This window comes from Hypomesus nipponensis, chromosome 14 (genome assembly GCF_054491055.1).
Source record: "Hypomesus nipponensis isolate SF chromosome 14, ASM5449105v1, whole genome shotgun sequence".
In the NCBI taxonomy this organism is placed as follows: Eukaryota; Metazoa; Chordata; class Actinopteri; order Osmeriformes; family Osmeridae; genus Hypomesus; species Hypomesus nipponensis.
Window position 1 is genome coordinate 10,960,223 of NC_140374.1, and position 10,826 is coordinate 10,971,048.

The 10,826-nt window shown below is 39.8% G+C and overlaps 1 protein-coding gene across 1 annotated transcript; it reads right to left on the bottom strand.

The window, feature by feature from the left end:
* Nucleotides 1–747: 747 nt before the first annotated feature.
* gnrhr4 (gonadotropin releasing hormone receptor 4) lies at nt 748–3,673 on the bottom strand. The gene is made up of 3 exons (XM_084671309.1): nt 3,161–3,673; nt 1,408–1,612; nt 748–1,259 (listed from the first exon to the last, which is right to left on the bottom strand). Exons 1-3 carry the CDS (start codon nt 3,671–3,673, stop codon nt 748–750), a joined length of 1,230 nt encoding a protein of 409 aa, XP_084527435.1.
* Between the last annotated feature and the right edge of the window lie 7,153 nt (nt 3,674–10,826).

Below are 10,826 nucleotides of genomic sequence, written 5' to 3' on the forward strand. Positions count from 1 at the left end.
GTTGAAATTATTTGAATATTTCTGGTCAAACATTTTTGAGATTATGAATGAAAGTAAAGGAAACTAGATCCAGATACTTGAGGTACAGGAATTCAACATTAATATAAAGCTTTACCTTGGGGAATGTAGACTGCTTAGGGGTGACCTATATTGTTACTTTGTGGACATTTTAGAGTGGAACCTTGTGGAACCATGTGGAACCAACATTACATTTTGCCATTGCTTTCAGTCCTTCCATTTTATGTCAGTTGCGGCAATTATGTTTGATAAGAACAATTTCAAGATGCTTAAAAGCTAGTTGATGTTTTGAAATGTTTTCACATGGATTACATCTACCTATGTGTATAATTGGAATCACATACTATACACAATTTAGTAGGAGATTTTTCTGCAATGGACATGTATCAAGACACAGTAATGAGTTATGACTTAAATGAAATGCAATATTTGCTCATAATTTCATATTTGAATATCATCTTTGTTGGAGACCTGCAAAAGCTTGATATTCCCGCTGGTGGAAATTGTTTTCCTTGGACACTTTTATATAATCTTGCATTTTGGTGCTTGCTGTAACAATGTCAAATGTCTTCTTGCTGCACCAAAAACACTGGTATTTAACCCATTGTTATGGAACAGTGAAAAATTCCACTGTTAACCTTTGTATTATGTTTCCATGTAACTGATGTTAGTCTCCACTTCTGAAATTTAAAGTGAAGCGATGCTCTTGAGAAAAAGTCATTGGCTCCATTATATCATGCTTACAGGGCTAACCTGCCTGAGTCTGGGGTCACCTTCTCCAGTGTAGCTTACTGTAAGATAATTTCTATAGCGGCACGCTGTCTTGGTTTGTTCTACCTCTATGGTGTGGCCACTGTTCAACACCTGGTTTTGATGTGAGAGTTGTGTCATGCGGACGGATGAGCACCTGAACAATCCAGTTAGTGTTGTGTTTTCAGACTCAGCGACATTTTGACAATGACGTTTGAGGCCGTGCCGGAAATGGATGGTGAATAGCCCATAAGTGATGGGGTCCAAGCAGGCATTGAAAAGACCAAAGATAAAGAGCATATGAGTCAGTGAGTGGGAGACAGTCTCCTCCAGATCATCAGGGAAGAACCAATACCACAGACCCAGTAGGTAGTATGGGGTCCAGCAGACAATGAAGGATGTCACAATAACTATGCTCATTTTTAAAGTTCTCATTCGTGCTTTTGGGATGTTGTTATTGGACCGACGTAGATGCACCTCCCTAGATGACACTGAAATAAAGAAATGTATTATTTCAGTAAGATGCGCAATTTTAAGTAGTCACACTAATATGTCTCAACTGTGCTGTTACATTTAAAATGACAACCACCACACTATACTGACAGTAAGAGGTACGTGGGGAGATGTAATATGACTCACTCTTTCCTCGACTCATGCGACTGGATATTTCCACCAGGATCCGTGAGTAGCAGAAGATCATGATGACCAGAGGGAGCAGGAAGAGACATACAAAAGTAAACATGTTGTAAAGGGTCTCCTGCCAGTGGTTGGCAAAGCTTCCTCGGGTGGTACACTGGGTGAAGTTCTCTGGCACTGTGATCGTCACGTTGTGGAACAGAAACATCTGCGTGAGAACACAGTCGTCATTTGACTTCCCATCTCATGATACTTCTGTAAGTCACAATAAATGGAATGTATTCAGAGACATGCATGATATCGTTAAGGGTTTTTCTTCAAATTTAAGCCTGAATGAACTGCACAGCCAAACCAAAATCATTAGTCCCCACCATCTATGTGATTTTATTCCTATTCTGTGAATGAACCATGGCCAATAAATCCCTCTATGACAGAGTATTTAAATCTATTTCAAACAGAACAATGAAATATCTTTTGAAAGCAATAATACAGTATCGGTTTTACTTTGATAAAGTAGCAAAAATGTACTGACAAGAGGATTCTACACAGTGCAGATTTGGACATCATAATCCATGTGTAAATCTTTCTTTTACATTAGCTCATGACAAGCATTACTGGAAACTTCTTTGAAAGTTTTTCACCCGTCACTGAGGATAACTAGCACGTCATAATTCATAGGTTTGTATTCATGTCATCAGAATTTGTTCTAAATCCATCTGTAATTACATGGTTTGGTGTGAAGAATGAGAAGTAATTTGGTGGAACTTATAAGGTTTTTCATGAATATGTCATGGAGCAGAGTAGAGCAAGCTCAGTAGTGTAATCTATGTAAAATGTGACAAATCCACAATTGAGTCTGTTAAATTATATAGATTGCAAAAGAAAATCCAGCGTCAGTTAAACATGGAGAGACACAAGTCTAGTTGATGGGTAATGACTTAATTGCAATTAAGAAGCAGTCATCATTTCTGCTACCTGGTTTTTCAGTATGCTTCCAGACTAGAGAAAATGTAATCATTTCCATACCCTGAAAGGTCAGACAGCTTTCATGTGCAGACAAAAATGTGAGTAGTCTATTTAAATTCATTTCAGAGTCAAGATCCACACATTTAGTTTTTTCACAATCTTACATTGGTTTAAAGGTTACACAGTCAGTCTAAACACCTGGCATTAATTGCAATACTTGTCTCTAAATAGAAAAAATGCATTCCCTCAAGAAAGCATATCCTTTTGTCCTGAATTTGTCATAATCAGGTTTCCAACTTGATATAGAAAAGCAATGGCTTGCACACAAAAGACCAGCTATTCTTGTGTAGTCAAGGAACATTGTAAAATACTCCATAGCATGGTGTCTGTATTTTGGGGTTGTAACAAAGTATTCTACATAGGAATTGCGTCTCTTAGTGTGTCTAGCTATCTTGTGATTACCTCCAGTTTACACATTAAAATGTGGTGGGTTTCATTACACGCCATAGATTGCAGTATGTATTGCTAAATGTCAAATCGTAATTGTGACCAAACAATTGGGATTTATATAAATGTCCACTCAATATAGCTTCAAATTCTACCTGTAACCAAATATAAGAACTGACATTAGGCCTGTCTGCATTATGTTTTGACATTGTTAGCCCTGATTTGCATAATGTATGTGTATATGACCTAAATAGCTGTGGGTTGTAATGTAATAGTAATGTGCTTATCTTTGATGGGGTATTTACTGTAAAGAACACAAAATCCCTCCAACCCAGAACCTTACCTGTGGAACAGAAAGAATCACACTCATCACCCAAGCCACAGTCAACATGACTTTGCTTCTCTTTTTGGCCTCACTGATGCCTAACGGGTTGAGGATAGCAGACTGTCGGTCCAAGCTAATGACAACAGTTACAAAAGCACAGGAGTACATTGCAACAAGTTTTAAGAACATCATCAGTCTGCAGGCGATGTCCCCTGCCTGCCACTGAACTGTGATGTTCCAGAAAGCGTCAACAGGCATTACGATGAACGTCACTAACAGGTCTGCAACAGTGAGGTTGATTATTAGTATCCTGACATGAGATTTGCGTTTGCCGTCTGTGCTGGCTGCCCAAAGGACAACAAGGTTGCAGACAGCTGACAGAATACATAGAGCAAAGGTAATGATCACTCTGACTTTCGCAGCAGTGGAGAAGGTGGGAAGCTGGAGCGTGTCTCCAGTTGTACTCTTGTTGCAAATGGGTGTATCACAGCTGCCATTCTGTGTGTGTTCCATCATTTGATAAAACATCATGGTTTAATATGGGCTGTCAGTCATATCCGGGGGGAAACAACACATAATGGATTTGGTTGTTCTTCTCCATTAATTAATTCTTCAGAACACTGGACACTGTTACTGTTGAAAAATCAAAATGCTCAAAATCAAAAACACAGAGCATTTCGTAGTTTTCATTTTAAAACAAACAAAATGACTCACGATGCATTAACTATAACGCATTGGTAGGCTACTATAAGATACATTGAAACTCATCTCTCTTCATGCGGTAGGGATCTTAGGCGCCTAGTTCTCACCCCCCATGTGATTATATTGGAAACCTAATCCTCAGTGTAAACGAAAAACATTATTTTATTGGATTAAAATGTGTGGGCTATTATTGTTATATAAGTTGTTACACAAACACATGTTCATTATTCAGATTTAGTTTTTGTTCATGCAGGAATTACTAAAATGATATGTAGCTTCATCTACCTCTCCTGCTTACATAAACGCCACATGAAATTAATAGACTATACATCCTATGATTCTGAATATAAAAACCTTTAAAAAGTCGTACCTGATCTGCAACTGTAGTCAAGCATATTGAATTACCCTCCACATATTTGGTGACCTTGATAATAAACCTTGTGATTTTTCACGCGGGCATAGTGATATCGCGTTTCGCTCTTAATGACTCATAGAATAAAGTGTGAAAGAAAGATTAAATGTACCGAGTCCATCAAAAAATACCTGTTTGTCTCTATCATGAGCTGTGTAGCGTAGCCTAAAAGAAAATCGACACTATCAAATAGTGTTGGTCGTTGTAGGTTTTTAATCCACTTAGAACAAGAAACTTTGTGATCCTTGTGATCTTGATTGTTAGTCGACAACAGACTTGAAGGTTGCGTCTTTCAATTAAATTCCGTTTAATAATAAAAAAAAACTCAGAAGGCGATGGCAAGGAGCAGATTCAATAAGTAGCCCAGAACTCCCATGATAATATCAAGTCCCCATATCGTGTCAGTCCCTTTGATAAGGCAGTTAACAGCAAACTACGAACGTAGAGCACCGTACGGACGTCCACAGTCCAACATCTGGAAGGAGAAATATGGGAATTTAGGCTGCGCACATCAGTCAAATAACTCTCCCTTCGGTCACCGTTGCAACAGCTGCCACCTGCTCTTAACAATAAATTTTTCTCATCTTCAAAATGACTAGCGGTCTTCCTGCGCCATCAACTACCTTCAGAAACCAACCAAACGGGTTGCCTTGGAGACTTGAGTAGAGCTTCTGTCAGCCAGTGGAAAACTTCAGTATATGCGAGGGACATATATAGCACATTCTTATGCTTTGAAATGTTTCCACAACCCTATCTCTGTATTCAACAGTGACTCTTATAAACATGTTATTTAGTCTTCTTAATATATTGGAAAAAACATCAAGGAACACACTAGATTATCATCATCGTCGTCCATTATTTTATTTTTCTCCTTCCTGCATGGATGATGAGATATTTGACATTACCTTATTACAGAAACTGTATGCAGGGCATATTAGGAAATTAATTAATTAAGTGAAGTCCAGTGGGTTGTACAATTATGTAAGAATTCAGAAGCATTTCAAGCTTAAAATATTTCATATTCAACACCAACTTCAAGCTTTGAACCAGATTCTGTTCCATTTCTGCTCTGCTGCTGGCAGTTTCCTGGCAGTTCTCAGCTGTCTGCTTTAAGTGTACCCAGCAATCTAACCAACACTGAAATATTTAGCTAAAGCTTATATTTTAGCCTAACTCAAGTATCTCAGAGCATTGCGAAAGTGCAGTTCTATAGCAAACAGCAATTTTACTTGCAACGCAATCCATGCCACTGACATCACATCCAACGCTCAACTTGTGTTGCAGTGAAGAGCACTGGATTATTTCAACAAAAGGTTTTTCAGCTTGTTTCACCAGCTTGTTTCACTTGTCCGGCTGCAAAGCTTCTTCATCATCTTCATTCTCTGTCTCGTTTTGTAAATAGGTCAGAAATCACAGCCACTCTCCTCGAGTCCGCTCGATCAGCTTGCCAGGGTCAGCTATTGCAAGGTTCTTACGGTTAAATGGGGAAAAGTCCTGCAATAGTGTCAACTAATGTGAATTAAGATCTTACCTTTTATAATAAGGTGACACGTGCCATCTAAAAATCTCCAAATGACCTCCAGAAAAGGTATCTTCCATTCAAGCTACTAAAGGCCCCTGCAGTGGACTGTTCCAAACTTTCATCCTGGCTGAAGGCCAACCTGAAACTTCAACTGGACCGAAAGCTTTTTTGGAAAAAATACTATTTTTTAACCGCTCTAGACCAACCTCAAGCAAAACAATCCAATTGGTAAATTGAACTACAGCATTCTAAAGAGAATGCTGCCACCCCTGTATTGATACTTGAGCTAATGGGAAGGGTGGGAAGGTTCAAAACTATCTCAGCACTACCTGAACAGTGGGGCATTTGTATCAGTGGTCCTAAGCCAAGGTGCTGATAGCCAAGCTAACATCTAAATAATAGCTTTTGGCCAGAGAATAGGCACTCACGGGTGATATGGTTATTGGAGACTTCCGTGATCAGCAAACAAGTTCACTGAAGTGGATAGACCACTTGAAAAAAGTATCATCATGACCAAATTAATGTAGCCTCCGTCACCCATCAACCAAAGGTCTGCTGCTCGAGTATAAAAGCAATCAAAGGGATCATATATTTAATCAACATCATCCAGCAAATCACCCCATTAGAGACTACACCTCTTCACCACGATGTGTTGTTCGCTGTCACAGGTATTCTGTGTGGCCAGGCAACAGCAAGGCATGCCCTTTATACTTTGGAGACCACTTGAGAAAAAAAGAAATCCAATATATCGAGGCCCTTATATTTGATCTAGCAATGGATAAGCCTGTACTGGGTTTTCCCTTTGGCTCTTACTAGTACATCAACTGCTCTTTAATTCGCTGTAAACATAGTAAAAAGGCAGATATTTGTCTGCAAAGTGGTTCAGGTGTGCAGGCATGGGTTTCAGAAACACTGCTCTAGACATTAAATATATGTTTTCACAGCATTGTCTTCACAGTACTTTATGGACAGAAGGATAAAAGCATAACCACTTGACTTTCAGTATGGATGTTTTGAAAGAGCTGATGTTGGCTTATTGGCATGCATTGCAGGTCACTGCCATTATCACTGGCAGACACAACCAAGAACAAGGATGCAGGAACAAGCATCCTCAACACCAAGCCCCCATTTGAATGCCCTCACCGAAACAAGTACTTTCCACAGTCCTTCAATCATTCTATGCACATCAGGGAATACGTCACACGCCTGTGAAATACTGTCAATTTTGAATGTACATTTGAGGAAGCTTGTCTGAAATATGTATTACTTTCGGGGTGGGATAGATTTCCAATGACCATCCAACTGCCATATTTGCTCATCATATTCATCTCAAGAATTCATGACTTGGGCCTTTGGTTCATAAGTTACAATATACTTAATGAAGGTCAATTGCAAGTTGAATTTGTATTTCAGTCACACCACTATGGTACAGTATGTCAGACAATGTGTCACTGGATCCAACCTAGATGGTACATGCTATACATCTCAATTGCATATGTTTATACTGCATTGACACATAAATAAATGTGTGTGTAAATATACAATGTAGTACAGTTTGTGAGGGTCAGTACACTTGAGGGGGGACCTAAGGGTGTAAGTGGATGGGCCCAGAACCCTGCTGTTTTAACCTGGGAGATTCAACAGAGAGAGCCGAGGGATCTGCATTTGTGTGAAGTAACTTCAGGGCAACAGTAGGGAGTATTCTCGAGGGTGGATTCATTGTATAAGTAGCCTCATTATTTAGCTTCGGCAAAGGAAAAGCCGATTAATAGGTGAGCCCCCCAAGCAGTTATCATATTGCGGCTTTCTTTTTCTCTTTCTTCAGCCTTAAAACAGTGAAGTATATCTTTAAATATTCATGGAAACATACATCTTATGAAACACATATCCTGAAAGAGTAAAAGTACAATGCATTTTGTTATTCTCAGAACTGATGAAAACTACATTTACGTCAAGCTTTTTTCAACAAGTGGTAATTAACATTTAATATGCACATTACAGTCACGACATAGAGACCATCTAATCAAAATATTATTTGCACATCGTGGAGCCATACACAATAAATGACTTACACACATGAGTCGATAACGAGTGACTATAGGGTCCGTGGTGCCGGATCAAATGTTTGTTAGTAGGCTATTTGACAATAAACTATTTTGAAAGGTTGCATAGCTATTCAGACCCTGTAACCTGCTTACCGCAATAAATGAATAGCATAGGCCTACTATGTAGCCTACGGTATATGGGTATTCAGTGGCATGTTTTCCACACAATGTTTATCTTTATTCTATCTCCCTTCCTTTGACACGCATTTAATATATTTTCAATGCATTCTCCTCAGTCATACTTTTTTCCTTTCGTTGCAAGTCCTGTCCTTCCATAGAAGGTAAAAAGCCTTGGCAGATTGGGGTCAACAACGGACACAAGATTGTCGGCTTGAGAAACACGAATATCCATATCATGCCTTTCATTAAATCCAATGGCAGACGAGGGAGATCCATTCCCGATATAGACTGAGATCCAATTCCCGACATAGACTAATAGAGAATTTTGAAGGTGGCTCCTTTACAATGAATGATCATTATTGAACTTTGACGCCCCCCTGCGGCCATCGGTGAGGGCTAATATTGGCCCACAGTTGGCTAACCGTTGCGGTTGCCTATAGGAGCTTCTAAACACAAACTTTGTATTTACCCTCCATCGCAGGTGTGATTCAGTGTAACGATATTCTACCTCCTTCTTTCAGACAAGAACGTGTAGGGGGTGTGGTTTAATGTAAAATAAAACAGCTGAACAACATTTTGTCTCTAGTTCTGCAGTATTCCCCGTATGTCATCATGAAAAAAAGTAATGGTAAGCAAGGTACTTGGAAAAGCGTCATCATAAATGGCTTGCATTAGTGGTAGTTCAAGTCTTATTAATGTTGTTCTTTAAAAATAATCTATCTATATATCTATCTAATATAGCCTAATATAATACAATATGATATAATATAACACTCGTACCCAAGTTCACTGGTTGTATTGTTAGTTTATGGAACATGCTTTTAGGGAATGTCATTGATAGACGTAGAAATAAACTGTAAAAGACTGGCCCATGTGGAAGAGAAGATCCCACTGCAGCAATACTCCCCAGAGAAGACAAGAGAGGATGCCTCAGTATGTCCACCCTGGAACTGTTCCACATTCTGAAGTCTTTCCTATTCCGCACCCTTGCACTTCTGCTATAGGTGGTCTCTGGCATTGTGGAGGCAGTCACCATGACAGTGTAAATTACCAGGTTCCACTAGATGCGCCCTTATTGATAGTTTACACTACTTTCAGAGCAGAAAGCCTGTTCATCTGGCAGAAAAGGGGTCTGACACTGTACTGATGCTGGGTATGAGGCTTGTCAGTTATGTTGTTCCTGCTTCTGAAGAACATTTCATAGGTAAATTCAGCTTTTGGCAATGTGTCTGGTGGTGTTTAAGTAACAAGGTCATGGCTCTGAAAGTGTGTGAGAACTTTGAGGCTATTTTAAGCTTTTGCCACAGTGAGGCACCCTAGCACTTAAAGATGACAACGGTGCTTCTAATGGGTATAGCTGCTGATAAGCTCTTAGATGAAAGATAGGAGTTCTTTAGTCTCAGCATGCTTAGAGAAAGGGCAAGCATGAGATGATAGAATTTCTCTGTAATGCCTCAGGGCATATGTACTCAAGCACATCGAAGTAGACACACCATACTCTTTAACCTTCCAAACATTAAAGTTTGTCATACAAGTGAGACACCATATGGGCTTGCATCAGAACTTACAGCAGGATCTTTGGCTGCTTGATGGTAATCCTTACTACAGCCAGCCTAGTCAAAACTCATGAGTAGGATGTATGTACTGGCTCCATGGCTCCATGGAGGCTCCATGGAGAAAGGACAAGCTGTACTGGATTGATGTTGACTGCGCAGTATCTCTCATGGAACTAAGCTGTGAACGTGTACCTTTACCACTCACAGCTTTTAACACAGTGAGTCTATTTTCTACTATTTTCAAAAAAAATCTTCCTGGCATTTTACAGTCATGCTGCATGAAAATCTAATGATGATTAATGGGTTGGTCTGCAGAACTTTACCCCATACTCATACACACAGAGGCCCCATTTCAACATCCTGAGGCCCCCGGTCAATTTCCCATGCTTTCCTGATACTCAGCTCTGTGTTAGCAGAAGTGTCATCTGCATGATTCTCTTAACTTTTCATGCCTTCTCACATACTGATGAATATAATCTGCAATAGTATTTTTGTCCAACCAATCAAATTTCACAAATGACTGCTCGTGCTTTTCATATTATGAAGCTGCACTGTTTATCAACTGCAAGTAAATAAGATACACATTTATGTCACGGCATCATCCATAATCAGACTTTAGCATTTAATAGTGAAGTCAGTACTGGTTTGGGTTTTATCTTTTGTCCATTATCAGTATTACATGGTAGTGATGTTGTGTTAGGGCTGGGAGTTGATGTGATTGAAGGGGCAACAAGGCTCAGTTCCTACCTCCCCCACATCTGACATCTTTCTCTCTTCCTCCCAGGGTCAGATGCTCAGTGGGAGCAGGAGTCTGATGTTAGTGTCCCTGGCCCTCCTCTCTCCTCAAGTCCTGAAAAGCTTGAATTATCTGGTTTGTGCTAATTGACATTTCACAGGCGTTCATACCTTACATCATTCCACTGAATTCATTGTAGCAGTTGCTCTTGCCACTGTACTTGAGCCATGCTTGGAATGGGTGTGCATCAGTCAAGGTCAGAGACAATGCAAGTGATACCTCAAGTGTACTTTCAAGGGCAAAGTTGGCAAGCTGGCTTTGCCAGTTAGAATCTTGAGACGGACGGTATGCAGGTCTGGCTGTTAGAAGCTCTGTGACATGAATTTTCAGTTGGGAGCAGCAGCAGAGAAAAAGAAAAAGCTCACCAATGAGGTAGATGGAGGGCTTCTGAAGGTTGGCACTCCACACCAGTCAGCATGGGTCATAGTCTTGGTAATAGGTAACTGTTGGTAACTGTTTGTGAGATTATCC